Source organism: Lates calcarifer, linkage group LG2, assembly GCF_001640805.2.
Source record: "Lates calcarifer isolate ASB-BC8 linkage group LG2, TLL_Latcal_v3, whole genome shotgun sequence".
In the NCBI taxonomy this organism is placed as follows: Eukaryota; Metazoa; Chordata; class Actinopteri; family Centropomidae; genus Lates; species Lates calcarifer.
In genome coordinates, this window is record NC_066834.1 from 13,403,437 (window position 1) to 13,424,710 (window position 21,274).

Sequence of the window (21,274 nt, forward strand, 5' to 3'; positions counted from 1 at the left end):
CATCTGTGTAAGAGGTTTTCAGATATCAGTGGTAATATTTGTTACTACAGGCGTGTCACACCATTCAGTCTCAACAAGATGTAGGAGGAGGAGGAGAAGGAGGAGGGTGGTGGTTGTGAGGTCAGGGTCAGTCTGATAAAGAGTACAATGCACCTCCACACACCACAGCACAGTCAGTCCAGCCTGTGAGAGAACATGGGCTGCCTTCATAAATGGTGTTATTCTACAACCTCAAGCATCATGAACGCACAGAATGCAGACACACAGTCCCTACACAGTTAAATGTCCAATTGTCTCAGCGTAATGATGCAAAGCTCAGGCGTCAAACAAAGCAAGGGCCTGAAGACACCTTTTTTTTTTTCCTGTGGACTTCAGATAGTTTTATAACAGATGAGTGATGGTCAGGATTACTGACACGATGAGAGCTGCTGACCTCACAGCCAAGATTTCTTTTCTCGCTGGGTTTACGTCTCATCACAGCAGCCTGATTTGTTTTTCTCCAAACACCAACGTCAGATGTCAGAAGCAGCATTTACATTTACTCATGTGGTAATGAAAAGACAGTTCTGAAGCACTTTGAATTTTTGCATTTAATGCCACTTTGTACTTCTACTCCATTATGTTTATCTGACAGCTGTAGATACTATTCAGATTAAGAATCAACATTAAAATCTGAAGTAAAAAAAAAACAAAAAAACACAACTAACACATTAAAGATTAAAACAGTGTTTTTTTTTTACTTTTTGCCCTCAAAACAACAAATTGCCCTTTAGCTCCCAGTTCAACATGATACACTCAGTGTCAGTCACCATTGTCTGAGGTACATGAAGATACTCAATGGCATAGAAACCAATCACCAACTAGTGTTTTGGTGGCGTAACTGCAGCGCAACAGACACCAGCAACAAGTATAAAAGCACACTATAATAGGCTCTGATTCTACACAGAAGTACAAACCAGCATTAACTCCTCAGATTGTTTCATTTAAACGGACAAGACAAAACACATTTTACACACAAACAAAAAGAGGAAAATTCAGATGAGGGCCCAGGGGTCAATAAATGCAAATTTCAGTGAAATGATGTCCATTAGTACAAAAAAAAAAAAAAAAAAAAACCCACTCCAGATTATTTCTTAGATCATCCTCTCCCAAAAAGTTGTGATCAGAAAGTTTGCCATCATCTGGTGACATTGGAAAAAGCAGGTGCAGTAAAATGATCTGTACCATAGATTTTTGGTAAAACACCACTAAGTAATTTAAGTGATCAGAGTTCTGAACAAACCATGATGCTTGAATAGAAAAAAAAAATAAAAACATTTTATTAAAATCTATAAAAGTTTCTCCACAGGTTGTGATCAGATCAAGATAAAGTGCAAGTGAAATGTCCACTGACGAAATGTAAAAGTTCATCCAGCCTCAAGGATTGTTGAGCAGAGCAGCCGCCATGTTCTTGATGATCGATGACTTCAGCTGAGGAATGAGGCTGATCTTCATCAGTTTGCTGCTTGAGTACTTGTTCTTTACAGCCTGCAGAAAGACAGATTATCTTCACTAGACTTTCTAAAACACAAAACCATAAAGTGTGCCTTTTGTCAGCCAAACTCACCTGGAACTTTGTTTTGCCTTCATTTACGGTCACAACATTTTTGGCGATGTGCTGCATGATTGGCTTCAGGTGAGCCTCGTCATAAGTAGGAGTAGTGCTGCTGTGTTGGAGACTGGAACAAACAGTTTGGTTACAGCAGCAAAGAGACAAATTAGAAACATTAAACCAGCCGTTTGTGTTCCAGACTCACCCACGGCAGCCCATCGAGCAGCAGCTGAGAGAGACACAGGGAGGCAGCAGCGATCTCAGAGGGCCGGTAGTGCACCATGTCGTAGTCGAGGAGGGTCAGCTCCATCAGATACTTGGCCAGTGTGTGTCTCTCTACATCAGACTGAGACAAACATCCAGCACACACAGAATGTTTTACAAAGTCTTACCAGTGGTCATTTTAGAACAACACCTGTCTAATACACCTGTGAGTCTGAGCACTGCTGGCAGATTAGGGAAAACCTGAACCCACTGACAAAAGTGTGGCCTACAAATGTTCACTGCAGAGCTCCTGATTTATTTTAAGAATGAGCATGTACATGAGGTTAAGAGTGAACAGAGAGAAAGCTTCCAGGGATCATATGAACAGAAAACAACTTTTCACCATTAACAAATAGTTATTTTATAATTAAACACTTGAAACTCACATTAGCCACTTTTGAAGCTCGCCTGAGGAAGTGTAGTGGAAGAGGACGTCCCAGCTGAAACTTGAGGCTCCTCAGAACCAGCTGCTCCATTTCCAGAATCTGAGACTTTGTAAATGCATTGTCTGTGATGTAGGCAAAGTCTCCGACCTCTGGAGCGTACATCTCCTCATATTTACAGGCCACCAGCATGGCGGTCACACCAACAAGCTGCAGCTTCCTGCGAGAGACCGGCTGGACCTGCAGCACAGCAGGAAAGATTTTTTACACAGCTCACAGAACCCAAACAGAGAAAAAGACGATTCAGACGGTTCTTACCTGCAGAAAACGATCCAGGATGGCAACTGTGAGGTACAGAGTCTCCTGCAGCAGCTGGAACCTGGAGTGAACCTGGACCAGCCAGTCGATCAGAAGAGCTCGCATGCGTTCAGTGATTTCATAACCCTGCATGTAGTTGGCTCGTACAGCCTGCTGCACCTGTGGAGACAGTGTTTTAATACAAAACACGAAAAACAAAGATAAGAGCATCAAGTTTGGCTGAGCAGAGGAATAAATCACCTCCAGGACGTGCAGATAATTATAGATATCTTTGACATATTCAGAGCAGAGCTGCGGCAGGTCAGCGTCCTGCTCGTCCACGTCCTGCACGGTGAGCAGTGCCTCAGAAAAAGCCTGGCACAGTTCCTCCTCCTCCTTCATAGACACGTCAGCTGATGCCTCCGAAACTGAAGGGACAGGAGCTGCAGGGGCCTGGGCCTGGACGACTGGAGGCACCACCTGGACTGAAGTGGGTTTGGCTTTTTGGGCACAAGATGATTTGACTGATGCTTTGGCTGGTCCCGTCCTCTGAGGAAACAAGTCAAGTTTTATTTTGAATTAGTTTCAGTCTGCATGTCTTACAGACTAAAGAATGAGAGCATTTGTAGAGGAGGTAAGCAGCATCAAATCAGAAGTTAGAAGCTTAGTGGTGGAGACGTTGGTGTCATGTGACCATGGTGTAGTTGGTTTATGGCCTAACATTAGCCTTTTACTTCTGGCAACTGTATTCAGGCTTTAAAACAGTAAAGTTGTGTTCATCTGTTAAAATTATTTTGCTGAATAAAATGTTTGAGTATCCTACACCTTTGTTGATCTTACTTTGAGTTCATTTTCTGTAATAATCCAAAAACCAATGGAAAAATCCCATTGGCTTTTTGTGGAGGCTGATGACTACTTCCGGGTTGGCCTACAAAAATACGTCATACCTGCGCCACTCTTCTGCGCTTGTGCTGCGGGTCACGGTCATATTGAAAAATGAAGGGGTCTTCAATAAACTTGCAACAAAAGGTGGAGGATTAAATGTTAATATAAGATTTTCTTTCACTGGAGATAAAAGGGCCTAGAGTACAGGGTTGTCCACCTACTTTTGAACGTATCGTATGGTTAGTTTATCTTGGGTTATCATGTAATTCACAACACAGACCACAGAGTAAAACTGAGGGGGTTTAAGACAGCATGTGAACCAGTTAGTTGGTGAGTCAGACCCCGTTGTTCCTCCATGTTGTTACCTTAGTGTTGACCGCTGCTCCGGGAAAGTTGGTGATCTCTCCCAGAGCAGCTCTCCTCAGACCCGCTGCTGCTGCCGCGGTTTTACCCATCTTCACTGGGTTCTCTGCGGCTGGCAGCTGCTGTAAGAGAAGGAAATAAAACCAGTAACATTATCAGAAGCTCAAGAAAAACACAGTTAAAGTTTCTTTGGTGGGTATAAAAGCAAAAAAGCGAACAAGAAGCCGTGCAGGTGGCAGCCGGTGAACAGAGCTAACAGCTAACAGCTTCACAAACAGAGAAATAAACTCCAGTTTACTCACCACAGCACGGACTTCCACAGACGACATGTTTAACGTCGGCAGCGCAGAGGTCAAACTGTCACTTAAACAAACGACACGGTGATTTATTTTAAGCACCGACCAGTACAATTTACCGACAAGATCCGTGAACACCAGTTCATGCAGGTAAACAACGGAGAAACGAGCAGCTTTCAAATAGCGCTCCGTCAAATCTGATTGGATGCAGCTTTGGAAGGACGCTCCTGATTGGCTGACGACCTCAGGTCAGAGCTACAGGTTTAAGAGGTGAAACAGTTAATAGCACTATTACTACTATCACTGCTACTAATAGTAGAGTCAATATCAATCAATATCACATTTTTTAAATGGAATTCTGCGATTTTATTATGAATGACCAATCGTTTACAAACATAGTAGTGCAATGATAAGCCTCTTGAAATGTGTTTCATCCTCATTTTCTCTTTATTTCATTTTCTTTGATTAGGTGTGTGTGATTTTGACATGACCCACATGCCGCTCTGCTTCAGTGAATGCAGTAAGTGCTTAAAGGAGACCTTCCAAAAAGGGACACACACACACACACACACACACACAAAAAGAGATATATGTTCATTATCTGTTTATAGTGAATATATAAAAAGGGCTGGAGCATTTTAACAGCCTATGATCTACTTAACAGAATGAAGCTAAATGGAAAATCTCATCTTTTTCTGGAAGTCTCAAAAGCGCTTTATAGTGATATTGACTCAGTAATAATAATAATTCATTATAAATTGTTGTTACTGATTCATGTGGTAAAATCAGAAATCCCTGTAATAATCCCATTTTTTGACTGAAATATTTCAAACGTTTTGGAAATATTTAGAGTCTCACATGTTTGAAGATGCTAACTCTGTCTGCTTAACCTTAAAGATATTATCTGTAACCATGATAATCCAGATGAGGGCGCTCTTGAATATCTGATTGATTGAAACAGAATTTGCCACATCACTCCCTGAGTTTTCACCTTTTCTCCTAGAACTGGACTTTCTACTCAAGTCACTCAGTTTATTAAACAACAACAACAAGCAATAAGCTTTTGGATCTTTTTTCCCTGAATCCTTTCATTTACAGTTACAGAAGTCATGTGGTCAAAGGAGATAACTCCTCTGTTTACTCCTGCTGCATCAGTATAAACCTACAATCCTCACATTTGCAAGAAGTAGTACACAATGTTTGACCACTTTTATTTCTTGAAAGCACATCAGTAGCACACACTGTAAAGTGTTTGCTGCAGCCATGGTGTCATGTCACCATGAAACAGCAATACATGAACAGTACAGATATAAACAACCCTAATGGACGGCTGAGTAATAAAAAGCTCCTCTTCATGTGGTTTCACTCAGGAGTCCACACTAATAAAGCGTTTAAGAAGTTATATGCGTCCAGTATGATGACAAAACAGCTGCACAGATTTAAAGGAGATCTTCTGTATTTTTCTTATTGACAACAAATCCCATGAAAAGACCGAATTAGCCGAATTTTGTGCCATAGAGCTCCGATGTTGAAATACCCATCAGAGCAGTAAATGTGTATTAATCCTCTGCTGAAAATAGTCCCCCAGAAATGCACTACTTCCTCCTGTCTGAGGATGACAATGTTCAACTGTTAAAAAACAAAACAAAAAACCCCTATAAATTTTAGAACTGTTTTACATCGTCAATGTGAGCCAATGGGCCCAGAGCTGAGAGCCACAGACACAAAGGGAAGTTAGAAAGTGTTGAGAGACAATGTAATTCATTACAGTATGAAAACTTAAAATTAACTCAAGGCCTGATTCTTGAAGATTGTACAAATCCAGTGAAGTTAACAAAACTGTAAATGAGGAATGAACCAAAAACACTTTGGTGACTGATGAAGTTCAGCCCATGATTTACTGCCAAGTTACATTAATGTATAAATTTAGTCAACAGCCTGTCTGCATCATACTGATTTCTTTGTGCACTGCATCAAATATCAAGCAATAAATCTTCACTTAGGTGGTGTGAAAATATAAAAAAAACAGTTACTTTAATTTGATATCTGTTATATTTCCACTCAGCCAGTATTAGTTAGCACTTTAAGAGTCTGTAAAAAAGTGAGTACAGCAGGTTCACGTCAACAGGTAACTGAAGGTGATGTTTATATAACGATGATTATTCATTTTATTCAGCTGCTAACGTTTGTGTATATATATCAACATTCTTAAGAAAAAATAAATGTAAAAAAAATGCAGCTCTACAGAGGGTGAATGATGACTTTGTATAATGAAAATGATGAAAGCTAAAAAAATAATTAAGTGGTCCCAGTTTCTCAAATGTGACAAGTTGATGTTTCTGTTAGCCATCTTTGAATTTTAGACTGTTCAAATAAATCTCCTTGGTTTGTTGGAAACTATACTAAACTTCAGCCAATTCCAATCCATAAATATTGATTCACTGTTAATTTGTAAATTACAGTAAAATCACAGTAAAAAATGATTTAATCCTTTAACAGCAGTGATACAGAGCCTCAATGAAAACCTTTAAAAACACTTCAAGCTGACATTTGTCCTCACTCTGCTTCACTGTTACACCATTAAAACCTCACGTCATTTATTGCCATGTTTTTGCTGTTGTGTGGGGATGACGACACAGAAATAAAGCAGTCGCCCTCAGACGTGACTCTCTCCACGTTCTCTACACCCCATTTTGAGAAATGATGCATGGAGTTTGGTTTTGAAGTGTCAACTTTAACCCTCATTTTAAATTCATTCAAATTAATTCACTGAAAAAATAAAAATATAAAAATCACTTGCAGTTTTTTTGTTTTCTGATCTGAAACAGATGTACAGGAGACAAACAATGACCCGGCATCTGTGGCCTAAACATTTATTCTGCAAGAGTGGATGGACTGGACTGTTTCTGAACAGAATCAGTTGCCATTTTGGTTCATCTCCAGATACTCGGTGTATAATTTTTCCTGGGCTTCGTAGAGCTTGCGCAGCTTCTTCGAATGTCCTTTGCTGAGCTCCTTCCCCTCAGCATCATGAGTGGGGAAACCCTGTAAACAACAAGAAAATAGACAAACAAATAAAGAAAAAAAAAAAAAAGTTCAATCTGATTAATCAAGTTTACATGCCAGTGAAGTGCAAAGATTGAGTCAACACATGCCTCCATCCACTACTGCTACAGTACGTGAACTAATTCTCTACTTCCCAACATTTCCACCTTTATCTATGCACAAACTCAACTGTTTTCATTCCCAGCATTTTACTTCTCCTGTGCAGGTCAGTTATAAAACCTAAAACCCAAATCCACCTTATTTGAAACTTTAACCCACCTTATCATGCTTCAAATTCAATTCCTTCATAATTCAATAGTGAAAAGTAAATGTGAGATTTACCTGCTCGTCAAATTTGGAGTATTTGTCAGTTTCTGCGCGGAACATTTCACTTGGGGGGATCTTCATCTTTTCAAGTTTGGCCATCTGAAACGGTCAAAGCAACGAGTTAATTGATGTGTAATGTTCATTCTCAGAGCAACGAGAGAAGAGGACTGAACCTCTGACTGACCTCCTGTTCTTGTTTCTTCCTGGCAGCCTCTTCCTTCTTCATTTTCTTCTCTTCTTCCATCTGTGAAAGAAGAAAACCAAAACTCACAGATGATCATTTTAAAAATATTACTGAGCTCTCATCTAAAATAAAAACAAATTCCCTCTTGGCTGAGATTTATGAAGTTTTCCTTCTCTTCTGAAATGTTTTCTTTAATTGTGTTTTTGTGCTTTTGTCCAGGGTCTATACACACACTCAACAACAGAGAACAAACTGGTTATTAAATGTCAACTTCTCTACTCTTACAACCATTAACCTTTGTCTTGTGTGGCTGTGTCTTACATCTTTGACCAATGACAGCTGAGGAAACGCTGCCAGGTTTACAGTAGATAAACGTCTCCAAACAGGAAACCCATTGTGTTTTTATAATGTGAGATTGTGTGATTATGTCATTGCTGTGGGTACAATAGACATTACTATTCCTCGCTTACCTTCTTCTTCTCCTCTCTCTCCTTCAGCAATATCTCCTTGTCCACCAGTTTCACCACTGTGGGCAGGCCTGCGACACAGTCACTTTTTAAAGTCATAGTCAACAAACAGTTAAATTTTCCTGTCATTCAACCAACTCTTACATCAAGACAGAGAATGAGTGTTTAACCTTTTAAATAATGTCTTTGATGCCAGAGTCACTTATTTTAACAAATGATCCTCTAAAGCTTCATCAACTGAACCTGTAACAATATTCTTTACCTAGAAAAATACATAACATTATTTTTGTCTTACAGAACAGAATACTGATGTCTTAAAATCTCTGTTACCTTCATGATCCTCCAGTCGGACTCCAAGCTCCGGTAATGTATTATCACGGACCACATCACAGAGCTGCAGCAACTCAGTCACTGGATCAGATTCAAAAAGTGCTTTAATTAGACCCTCAGGGTAAGAAGAAAAATCTGATAAAATGTGATGATTCCACCTTCTTTAATTCCATGCAAAACATTTATTTTTTAGCAGAGATAATAGGAGAACAGAATTATTGCCATCTTTTGGACACTCATATTTTTAAGTTCTTACCTTTCTGCTCTCTGGCAATCTTTCGGACGTTCTCTCTGAAGTCAGACAGCACAGAGAGGTACGGCATGACTGTGCTCTCCAGCTGGAAAACACAGCAGCAACACAACAGATATGTCACTTTAGTGGTGGCAGCTTGAAATAATGTCAAACTGAGCGGTAACAGCTCTCAACACAGTCATTAAATTCTATAAATCATGAGTCTGATCACAGCAGGCGTAGCTGTTGTATATATCAAGCTTAAACTGTTGCTTGGAGTCAGTAGAAAGAAAATCTGAATAACCTGAATGAACTTGAGCTGAAGTGGACTGAATATTTCTTATGACTGTCAAAAACACATTTCCACAACAAATACTTACATCTGTACTCTGACCTTGTCCTCCCATGGGGAAACCGATAGCATCTGATCCTTCAATAGCTCCAAAGATCTAAACAACAGACTCATTTCAGTGGGTTTAAAGCATTTACCGCGGTCACTACTTATGTAATACAGAACATGAAATCATATTTTTATATTTTAGGAAATATGATGAAACCTTCTTTTGTGTAAAAGGAGGGTTTCATTCATACCTTCAGCATGTTGGTGAGATACACAGCGATGCTTTCCACCAGCATGCGGTTGGGCCTCAGTTTGGCGTTCTTCCTGCTGGCGATGTAGGTGTTGCTCTGGTTGACCAGCACTCTCATCTCCTCCATGGCGGTGCGAGTGTCCACGTTATCACACAGAGCCTCATGGACGGCTGACTTCCTGTCGTAGAAACTGTAAGACAGAAGTAACCGCTGCTTTTAGTTTTCTGTTTTAACTGGCCCAAATGTAGTGTGAGCGGATCCACGAGCGACTACTATTACTTTGATCCTACTTATGTAGATTTTAGGAGGCGAAATCAGTTCAAGCATAACTCCAGTATCTTTGAGTGTGGGCGTTATTTGCCCACATTTTAGGGTGTAAATGATCATAAAAACTTTGGAACTGGTGAAGTATTGAGCAAGAACAGTGTACTCAGCCATGTTCTAGAGTTTAACAGCTGCTGCAATGTAATCCAATGAGCAATGGTCCACATCAAAGTACATCCACTAAAGTGCTTGTTTTTGTCTCTGACAGGCTCAGGTTGTTATTCAAAGTCACAAACAAACTAACTGAATAAATAAAAGTTTAATAAAAGTTTCCCAGGTTCAAAAATGTGGGAGTTATCCTTTAAAGACGTTTATCCACTACTCGTGAATAACTAATACATCACTCTCCATCTCTGCTCTCTTACCCTTTGTTGAGCTCCACCTCTGCAGCCTCCCACTTCTCAAACTGACCGGTGATATCTGTAGGAGCACGCAGTATGTCCTTGACATTCAGGAAGAACTCCTGTTAAATGAAAAAACAAAGAAGATCAAGACAACATACAGACAGATCTCAGAAAAAATATCACAACTGAACTATGTCTTATAGGCACCTACATTCATGAACTTCTCATACTGGACGGCAGACTCCATTGTGTTGGAAGAGTAGTCCAGGGTGTCCTTCCAGGAATGCATTAAGAAAGCCAGACGGAGTTGGCGAGCTGCAGGAGGACAAACAGAGAAACAAACAATTTCCATCAGCTGCCTGGTACATCACATTTGATCTCTCTAGACTCTAAGCAATGTGATGAGTCCGTGATGAAACTAGTTTAGCATTGTGATTGCCCTCTGCTGGAGTGTAAGAGGAGTGCAACTGGCTGTCCACATGAGGCTCTGACACAAATGACTTTCACAGGTGCAAAATTCTGAATCACAATTTTTCATTTCAGCAGATATAAAAGAGCACAGCTGCAGCTCATTTAGTGCAAGTTGGATGAGCTGCAGCTGTTTAACAGGATCCAGTGCTCAGCTGTTTGGACTGAGTGTTTTCTGCTGCTGAGCTTGAAATATTATTGGAGAGGGAATACAAGTATGTGTATATTCATCCTGCAAGCTGAAGGTCATATTTTAGGACTGGATTATTTCCGTAAACAGATCCATCAGTTAAAAATAATGACAAGCTAATGACAGGCTGCTTGACCTGCTGTGTGTGAAGGAGAGATGCTGCTGTCAGACTTTACGATCAACACTGCTCCCAACAGACCACTCACACCAAAAGTGTCACATGCACTCATGTGACAGATCAACACTTCCTGTCTACAACAAGGTGAATTCAACAACTGAGCCTGTTTATGCATTAATCGACTCATTTTGTTAATTATTTCTGTTTACTTATTTTTTATTTTACTGAAGGTCTTTCTATCCCCTTTGCCCTGTACGGCAACAGCAACTAATAAAGGATTATCTTATCTAATGACATCCAGCAGAACCAGATCAGTCACCTGTGTTCTTTGCCAAGGCATCCTTAATGGTGATGAAATTCTTCAGTGATTTCGACATCTTGCAGCCTGCAATGGTCAGGTGGCCAGTGTGCAGAAAGTATCTGACCCAGTGATCATTCTCAAAATAAGCCTGCGGGGGAAAGAAAATCTGTGTTTTACTTTTTCTGTTACTGGAAATGGCTTTTAAAAAATCCCAGTCAATCATCTTTATATTTCAAACTTTGGACACTTAAATACTTATTTTCAGTAACAGACAATAAAAGACTTTGCTTTTACACCTCAGACTGTGCCAGCTCGTTGTCATGATGGGGGAACCGGAGGTCAAATCCACCACCATGGATGTCCATGGACTCTCCCAGGATAGAGCCAGCCATGGCTGAACACTCAATGTGCCATCCTGGCCTCCCCTGTTAAGACATTCAAAAAGAACAGAAACAGTCATGTCAGCCATTATAGCTCCGTAGATTTGAAAAGTGAAACTCAGGTGATGTACTGATTCTAAAACAAGCTGGATATCAATTTATTCTACGATCAATCACATCAAAATTATACAAAAATCAAATCATGAGCAAGTGTTTAATTTTGTTGTACAAATTAAGAGCATAATGCAGATGTGAGGTTCATTTCAGTTCTTCAATCCTGAGAAAAAACTCTGCACATTTCTCTTGTATTTCACATTACAGATGAATTGAAACAGATGTTTGTGACCCTTTGAAAGCTACGCTGGACATCAGCTTAACAACGTGCCTACATGAACTCTCACCTTCCCCCATGGAGAATCCCATGAAGGCTCTCCTGGCTTGGAGGCTTTCCACAAGGCAAAGTCATTTTGGGACTTTTTCTCACTCAGTCTTTCAGCAGAGATGCTCAGGTCACCTACAGGGACAGACAAGATAAACCAACACGATCAACACTTTTAAGCGCACTTATATTTTAGCATATGTACAAGGTTTGAACATCAGCAGGATTAAAGATGACACCAGATGGGGAGATGAATGATTAATGTACCTTCTCCCTCTTGTAAAGCTTTCTGATCTCCGACTGCCTCTGGCACAAGTTTAGCGTATGAGTGCTGAGGACAGGCATCAAACTTGGATGTGTTGAAGTACACAGACCCATTTGATTCATACCTGAAAACATCACAGAACCAAATGATTAAAAGCTGCTGTTGTTTTTGTTGTAACTGACTGTGTAGTTTGTTAACAGCAGCAGGTTCTTCCTCACCCGTAACCATTTGAGACAATCTTCTCCACAAACTCCACAATCTCAGGCACATACTCACTGACCCGAGTGAGGACGTCAGGGGGAAGGACCTGGAGGCCACAGACACAAGGAGAACACACGCTAAGAAATTGTAAAACTTCACATACGGCACACTTCCTTTATTCTCTGATATATAAAATTAGTGGAATACCCCTCTCGTCTAAATCTAAGTGAAGTAAATACAAGTCAAAACAGCTGTATAATGTAATTTGAGGAAAAAGCTTTGTCACAGCCGCTGTTCTCTTGATTCTTGAAATCTTTTTAAATCTGTTGTTAAGTCTCTTAAACTTTTCAGAAATGCACAAAATCACTGGACTAAATCTTAAATACCTGAACATCTAAGTACAACCATCGTCAATACAAAGTTATGTTTAGTCAGACCATATGATATCAGATCCTTATGGATACTTATGATATTTTCTGTACCTGACAAACACAAAGCACAGAATCAAATCAAGCTTGTATTTGTAGGAAAAATGTTTTATATTGTAAACATTGATGTGACTGATATTACATCAGGCTCAGTTCACACAATAATGCCTTGCTTTGGACTACTTCTTGTACTATTTGAGTGTGAGTATGGTGTTTTGATGTTGTTCATGTGAGCTGAGAAAACTAATGCTCATTCCTGCTTAATGTTTCTCTGCAGTGAGTTACGATTCCTTCCTTTTCATGGTCCTGGTTCAGTCACTGCATCTTGTACTTTTGTGTGAACAAGACAGAAAAGAGTTTGCTTGATTCCCTACTTACATTCAGGGCTTCCATGTCTTTATGGTACTCCCCCTCCCAGTATTTGGGGAGAGTGGAGAAGATGGAGTTCTCTGTGACTTGACTTCCAAACTGTCTGTCCAACCACTCGGCCAGTAGGTCCTTGGAGCTCTCCAACAGCACCTGGGAAGAAAGAAAAAAAAAAAATTGTCTACCAGCATATATATATATATCATGTCATGTTTGCCATTTAAAACTGACAGAAAATATAAATAATTTGAGACGAGAAATGTTCATTTGAATTATTGCAAATAAACACTAAACATTGAACACTTAACTCACTGAGTGAAAAGAAAAGTTTTTCTTGCAAACAGTCTCATGTTGTTGTCAAAAGCATGAATTAAATACAACTACTACTTCTACTGTAGATCATTTTAATGTAGAAATGAGCCTTTATTTCTAGACCTTACCCCACTGTCAATCTACGTCTACAAATCATTTTAAATGTGAAAAGATGTTGAAGATGAAGAAGTATTTTTTTCTTTTTCCAAATAAAATGAAATCAATATTGAAATTTGGATTTACAGTGAATGAAAAAAGACATCACCATGTCTGCTCAGTCTTACCTGGGCCAGAGAATCTGCTGCTTCATCTTTGTTCTCCATTGCTGCCTGCAGAGGCTGCAGAGCAGCAGTCACAGCAGCGTCCAGCCTTTCCAGCATCTGCTTCTTATCTGGGTCTGTGGTCGAAGCCAAATAGGCCTGAAAGGGCTGAAAATACAAGAGTGAACACACACATGAGGATTCCAGTGTAAAGACAGAGACCTACAGAGAGCCTTCAGGTCATTGTAAGGTGATGTTTTAGACCTCTACAGTTAAGCTTCAGTTGTGTGTACAGCTTCTCCTCTGGTGCATCATATCTCTTTACAGGTAAAGTATATGACTGATCACAGCTGTTTGACTTAAGTGTGTTGTAGTAAACGACTCTCTGCTTCCCAAACATCTGATCTGATTTACTTTAAAACTTGTCTTTGAATCACAAGCTGCAGAGCTTCGTGGATTTCTACATTTTCTGTGTGTAATAAAACTGAGCCATGTGTGATATGGTGGCCTTATTATTTGGCTCAGTTACAGTTTTTAAAAGACACATAAATATAATTTTCATTTGGGAATTTTAGCATTCAATGCAAGATTAATTCACGGGTTTAACAAAGACAATATGGAAGAGAAAGCAAGTCTGAATCAGTTTAATGTTCAGGTGCATCAGGTGTTAACATTCAGATGAAAATATTTGTACTGTTCAAAATTAATGATGTAAATAACAAGCAAAAAAAATGAAGATGAATAATAACTCCACTATTACACATATTAAGGATTTTATTTTGAAGATAGCACATACAAGTTGAATTTTTGTTCACTCCTGCTCTGTCAACATCTTCATCTATAAACACAGACACTTATCATCACTGTATCAAGAGTGTTTTGTCTTACCCCTCTGGCACTCAGGACATCCTGCAGTATCTGAGCAGCATTTGGCTGCTTCTCCTTGTACTGGTCCAGGAGGTAGTTCTGCCGAGCCCTTTTAATGATCTGTAAGAGAAAGAATAGAAACATGAAACCTACAGATGCCTTTGTTCTGGTTCTTGTATTGACACTGTTAAAATACTCTACTGCAATATTGGCAAGAAAAAGAAATTCTGATGTCGAAACAAAAGTAATGTAATGATTATGAGAGAAAATGGATTATACGAATAAGCCCTCTTTATAAGCATACTTACTTTGTCGTCAATGTCAGTGATGTTCATACAATAGAGAACATCATACTTGAAGTAGTCCCTCAGTATCCTTCGCAGAATATCGAAAGATATGTAGGATCTGAAGAAAGAGCAAGGTCATAAAACTAAATCAGAACAAACAGGGGACTACACTCAGGTGAAAGAAATGTAATTTTGCATGTTTATGAATGAGTCTGATTTGGTTACCTGGCATGTCCCATGTGTGAGGCATCATACACAGTTGGTCCACAGCAGTACCATGTCACTTTGTTCCCTTTCTGGGGAACAAAGGGCTCCTGAAACATAGAGACAACAAACTTTGATGAGCTACGGATTTCTCCAGGCCTGTGAATGAAGTAACTTTATCACCTGGTTCAACAGTTTTATCTTTGTCCTTTTTTAAATCAACATCAATGATTTTTCAGGCTTTTTTTTCTGTACATGAAAACCACTTCACCGCTGGGACTCAGAGGGCGCTGCTACTCAGCAGAGTTATGATGTGTTGCTTTAATTTTAGAGGTTGAAGTCAGGACTATCTCCTAATGGAAACTGTTCAGTTAGTCCCTCATCAAAACCAATTAAATACAAATATGAAATTAAATATAATAAACCGTGAAAATGAGAATGTGTCGTGTGTGTGTATCACAGCAAGGCAGCTCATTTTCACAGCCTTTGGGGTGTTGCCGCTCTTTGCTTGCTCTAGCATCAAACGTTCTGTAGGTGCAAGTTGGCTTTCCTGTAAATTCTTACCAGCAAAGACAATATTCACACCTTCTCCATCATATATATGATCTTAAAAAGAAGAAGTACTTTAACTTGCAGTTAAGTCATCTCAGACTGAAAGTGAAACTCTGAATATTTGTCTGTTCCCTGAATATGGGTGTTTTCTTTACACACTGACTATAAGACATTAGGAACCATGACAGAAAAAAGTCTTAATTGAAAAAAATGAATGGGAAGTATCCAGTAAAAGAAGACTGCAGCATGTTGAATAGACATGTGGCCAATGAATCCTGACTAACATCAAACAAACAGTCCACCTTAAAATTTCATAAAGTCTGTGTTTTCCAGTAGAAATTATGATGAACCCACTGACAGAAGCACTGACGAGGATTTTTACATTAGCCTCTAACGTACCTTTGCTCTGGTCAGACTGTTGTAGAGGACAAGCTTGGGAATGCCTGTTCCTGCTGGTGGAGACCATGAGGGCTGAACCCGCTTTCCTTTCACTAAAATTAAAAAAAAACAAAAAAAAAACAAAACACACACACAAAAACTTTATACATGGCAAATATATATATATATATATATATATATATATATATATATATATATATATATATATTTTTTTTTTTTTTACAATTATTTTTTACATTTTCTACATACAGCCATCCTAAGCCATCATAATAATTTGAATTTGTTACTTTCACATAATATTTTACACTTAGGGGCTTTACATTTAAACATATTTGCTTTCCTTGATCTACATTCATTTTATAAATGTGTATATGTGTAAAGCATGTACTTGATATGCGGGACTAAGATTAATTTACAGAAAAGAGATGTTTGTCTTCACAGTGGGAAAAATGACCTGGACAGAAATCATGTCTTTATTTTAAATCTTCATTTTATATGGTGAGATTTATATTCTTGAGTGCAAATGGCCTGAATGGAAACATTCACCAGTTCAAGCATGAGAAGGAAATGGATTTTCAAACATGACCTCTACGATGTGTTAAAAATCTCTTTTTATTTAAATATGCATGTAACCTTTTTCTTCTTCTGGTTCTTTTCTTTTTACTAATTACTAATCTTTCTATGATCAGTTCATAAAAGAACAAAAAGAGAAAAGTCCAGTGGTGTTCTGCAAAATGATACAAACAAGAAAACAAGGTCTAATGTCAAATAGCATCAAGATACTTTGCGGTTATTAATTTGTTTTAACCTGAGGCAGTCTGAATTTTAAACTTTAGAGGAAAGCTAGACAGACTGAAACCTTCACATCATGGTGCAGAAAAGAGCTGAACAAAAGCATTCAAAATGTCCAATAAAGTTTTACACAACTGAATTTTGATGATTTGGATGTTTTCCTTTATCCCAAAGCCATGGATTCAAATTTCTTCTTCTCCTACTAACAATTAACTTACAGGAGAAATATAATGTCTTCAGGATGACTAATTTCAGTAGTGCAAGTTTTATTATTTGTGTAATTCCAGTTTCCGAAAAGAACTTCTACAATATTTGGCTCAAAGTGTGAGAAATGAGGTTAGTTGCTCTATACACTCAGACTGGTCAGAAGAGGAGAGTCAACAGAAAAGACAGAGATCGTCCTTTTCTCAAAGGAATGCAGCAACATGCTCAGTTAAGGAAAATATCCTTTAAAGACAGGTGACGATGAGATGTCAAAGCTACACGCAGCATGCACAAACACTCGGCAGGCACACAGTATTAAAACGTTTTTGAACACATGCAATGCAACACAGCCAGAAACAATTTCTTATGCCCTGCACATAGCACACGTCTGTATCCTTATGTGTCTGGAAAGCCATGTCAACATCAGGTATTCTTCAGTATGGTGTCTCTTTAAGGCAACAAGTCTGTGAGCAAAACTAACACTGGAGTGCTGTTTGTCAAAGCTGCTGTTGTTTTGTTTGAACAGTGATAAACGGACTGTCCTCGGTGCTCAGCTACAGGCACCACACACTCTGCTGCTGCTGTGCCTTAGAGGAAAACTGAGTGAATTCAAATGCCTGTAAAACAGTTCTGGATTCATGCATGTCAGTGTCTGCAGAGGTGCAGGTTAGAGCTGCTTTTACTTTAATCAACAAGAGTGTTTTCTGCCGCAGCGATGTCAGACAGCCTCCACGTTCCTAGCTGGGACGATGACCAAGTCTGTCCTATCCATGCCTTCAACTGTCTACTCACTGCTGCTCTCAGAGCTGAGGTCCTGCTGCAGGGCTGCTATGTGTCTGTACCAGCGCAGAGCGTGCACATGTTGTGGATCTGGGGGCCTGCAGAGGAGCTTAAAGGCTTTCTGGTCGGCCTGGGAGGGGCTGAACCCAGCCAGGTAGCTGCGTGAGGTTAGGTAGTCATTCAGGGCCACAGCCAGCGTGGCCTCCTCTTTTATCTGTAGCAAGAAGCCATACTCAAAGGCTGCAGAAACAAGAGGGCAAATGTTCGCAGAAGAATTACTGGCTAGGCCGTAAGAGCCAAAGAAAACACTAACAACGGCAGCACAAGTTTACCCTGGACAGTGGGATAACCAGGAAGACTCACATCAGACTGACAGACAAGGACTAATGAATGCAACTGAAATCCTACAGAATATTTGACATAAACTCCTGATGTCCAAAAAATAACAGACAGAAAACCATATTTTAACTTTTCATGTGGCATGATACATAAAACTGCTGCAGAGTGTAAACCCCCCTCACTTTTTCCTGCCAATGCTGTAACTTTAGAGTGCAGGCAATGGATGTTGCAACTAGTGTGGAAACAGCACAAAGAGCCGAGTTAACATCGTCTCTGGCCATGGTGCTGGACGCACAGATGTCAGCCTGCAGATACAGTCCTCACTGTAGGACACAGACATGAAACAGGAGCAATGTGACACTTTAGGGGAAAATGACTCTGACTATTATTTGGAATACAAACAGATAAAAAAATGAAAAAGCACAAAGAATAAATAAAATCATAAGCTCTTCATCTTAAACCGAAACCTAAAATCCTATTTTAATTAACACATCAGTTCAGACAGGAAAATAATTAGGTTTTGGCGGGGCCACATTTTACAACCACACAGACTAAGAGTGAAACCTAAACTGTCAAAAAGAAACTTCTTGTGTCATAAGACACTCAGACTGAAAGTGAAACAAAGTCAAAACAGCACAAACAAACAAACAAAGCAGAGGTGAAAAAATTATTAGTGAGGTCAAAGCACAAAGTAACAGTTGTAGGAGGGAGGAGATGGAAAAACAGAGATGGCAGGACTTAAAAATATTTTAACATGAAATAGAAGCGAGTGTTGTTCTGGGAAGCACAAGCATCTTTTTAAGCACAAATGTAATCAACATGAAATGTGGAGAAATGCAGCGAAAGGTCTTTAACTGTATTCAGACCAGAGACAATAAGGGGAGGTGGTATGTGTCTTAAAGCAGAAGTCCATTAGCACAACAGCCTTCATTTTACAAGCAATAGAGACTTGGTTTAGTCATATGGGGTAATTTAAACTGAGATGACTGAATTATTTAGGCTTAATGAAATACCTATAAATAAACAGGCTGAGTTATAATAATAATAATACAAATGATGACAATAATAATTTCATGAAAGTCTGTGCTTGGATCACTAAACCTAAAATAGACATGAGCAAAACAAAGTGAAAGTGTCAAACAGAAACTTAAGACATCAAACTGGATGATGCAACTGAGCAAAACTGAAAATATATATTAACTAAAATTAAATTATGAAAATATATTTAAAAAATCATCATCATCATCCAACAGTTATATTCAATCAATTTTCAAATTTTTGAAGCAGGATTTAGCAGGTTTCGAAACAACAAAAAACATCCCAGATGGGGAAACAACCGTTATAACCTGCTGAAGATGTTGCACTGATGATGCTGAGTTGCATCAGTTCAGTCAGAGTAATGTATATGGAATAAATATATTATATTGTCTTTATTTTTGGATGCCACAGGCTTTGTGGTTATAATATCAGCAGTCTTTGTCCTGTTGCATTTTACTCTTTCTGTGCCACATTAGTAAGAATTAAAGAGTTTATGAGTTTATCATAGTGAGAGTGATAAAAAGATCTGGGTTTATTTTCACAGGGTAAGTTATAATCATCATCATCATCATCGTCGTCATTTAAAGACCGTCTGTGCTTGGATCACTAAACTTAAAATAGACATGAGCAAAACAAAGTGAAAGTGTCAAACAGAAACTTAAGACATCAAACTGGGATGATGCAACTGAGCAAAACTGAAAATATAAATTAACTAACTAAAATAAAAATTATTACAATGTAAAAAAAATATAAAATCCAACAACATCAAACAACTGACTACTCATTAAATCGTTAAATCGTCCCTCTTTTTATCTGCAGAATTTAAATAATAAAAACAAAAACACCAATTTAAAAAAACATCCCGGATGTGGAGACAACCGTTATAACCTGCTGAAGATGTTGCACTGATGATGCTGAGTTGCATCAGTTCAGTCAGAGTAATGTATATGGAATAAATATATTATATTGTCTTTATTTTTGGATGCCACAGGTTTTGTGGTTATAATATCAGCAGTCTTTGTCCTGTTGCATTTTACTCTTTCTGTGCCACATTAGTAAGAATTAAAGAGTTTATGAGTTTATCATAGTGAGAGTGATAAAAAGATCTGGGTTTATTTTCACAGGCTGAGTAATAATAATAACACTAATCATCATCATCATCACTATCATCAGTTATAGCAGGTCTGTGCTTGGGTTGCTATACTTTATACAGACAAGTGCAAAACAAAGTGTCAAACAGAAACTTAAACTGAATGACGGTACTGAGCGAAATATCACAGTTTAAACCAAATCCAACAATATCAAACAACTGAAGCCTCATTAAATCACTAAATCTTCCCTGGAAATTTACATCTGCATGATTTAAGAAGGTTGTGTATACACACAAAAACATAACGGCTATATCCTGTTCAAGATGATGCAGTTATGATGTGGCGTTGCATCAGTTCAGGTGGAGTAATATAAACCGAATAAATATAATATATTGTTATTATTTTAGGCTGCCATATGTCAGTTTTGTGATTTTCAGCAGTATTTGTCCTGTTGCAATTTATTCTCACGATACCTCACAAAAGGCACAAACTTGAACTACTGTTAAACGATTATAACAATTTTTAAAACAGATTTGTTTAGTAACAGCACAGTTCTACACGTTTACTTACAGTAAAAAGGTCGGACCAAACTCCAGTCAAAATTCTGAACCAAGTATTACTACTTGACATGTTCGTTTCCTAACAAAATATTGCTATATGAACTATGTGTGCAACATAAAGAGCGTCTCAAAAATTCTGAAAAGATTTTGAATCTTATTTGTTGACTTGTGTGTCTTTGCCCATACATTCAGCTGCATTAACTACCATCTTCAATAGCGGGTTTTTTAAAGGAAGGTTCGGCTTGTCACTCACTGACAGTGTTACCTTAAGCTAAGCGTCTCCTAAGCAGGCTCTCTGTAGGCTAACAAAGCTAATGTTAGCTAAGTGGCTGTGACAGCTCGTAAAAACACTTTAAATCGTGCTGTCGCAGCCTCTCCATGAATTTTCAACTAAACCGTTCAAGGAGAATAATAAACATTATTTTCTGTACCTGGCTCTCCTGAGGTCGACATTGCCACAGTGCTGAATGGTTGGATGCTGATGCAACAATAACGTGTCCGGAAGGCGAACTCGTGCTTTAAATGCTAGCAGCCGGCCTAGGAACCAAAGTTTTTGAACCGGAGAGCGGG

The 21,274-nt window shown here is 38.8% G+C and overlaps 2 protein-coding genes across 3 annotated transcripts; both read right to left on the bottom strand.

The window, feature by feature from the left end:
* Nucleotides 1–572: 572 nt before the first annotated feature.
* On the bottom strand, nucleotides 573–4,254 carry LOC108894316 (G2/mitotic-specific cyclin-B2-like). Its single transcript, XM_018692950.2, is given in 9 exon segments — nucleotides 573–1,527; nucleotides 1,607–1,693; nucleotides 1,695–1,718; nucleotides 1,797–1,937; nucleotides 2,242–2,478; nucleotides 2,557–2,715; nucleotides 2,797–3,084; nucleotides 3,786–3,905; nucleotides 4,086–4,254. Coding segments are annotated over 9 exon segments (1,194 nt in total). The 5' UTR covers nucleotides 4,113–4,254; the 3' UTR covers nucleotides 573–1,416.
* A 1,012-nt stretch (nucleotides 4,255–5,266) lies between these two features.
* Nucleotides 5,267–21,273, bottom strand: cars1 (cysteinyl-tRNA synthetase 1). Of its 2 annotated transcripts, XM_018692714.2 has the most exons (23): nucleotides 21,136–21,273; nucleotides 17,689–17,916; nucleotides 15,901–15,992; nucleotides 14,971–15,059; nucleotides 14,767–14,863; nucleotides 14,480–14,578; nucleotides 13,616–13,759; nucleotides 13,032–13,172; nucleotides 12,243–12,331; nucleotides 12,027–12,148; nucleotides 11,782–11,894; nucleotides 11,297–11,425; nucleotides 11,019–11,148; nucleotides 10,135–10,238; nucleotides 9,945–10,042; nucleotides 9,256–9,445; nucleotides 9,045–9,113; nucleotides 8,689–8,770; nucleotides 8,433–8,513; nucleotides 8,106–8,173; nucleotides 7,636–7,695; nucleotides 7,467–7,550; nucleotides 5,267–7,124 (listed from the first exon to the last, which is right to left on the bottom strand). In XM_018692714.2, exons 1-23 carry the CDS (start codon nucleotides 21,155–21,157, stop codon nucleotides 6,996–6,998), a joined length of 2,460 nt encoding a protein of 819 aa, XP_018548230.1. In that variant the 5' UTR covers nucleotides 21,158–21,273; the 3' UTR covers nucleotides 5,267–6,995. The 2 variants fall into 2 exon arrangements, with proteins under 2 accessions (XP_018548230.1, XP_018548231.1); XM_018692715.2 differs by lacking the exon at nucleotides 17,689–17,916.
* Nucleotide 21,274: the final 1 nt, after the last annotated feature.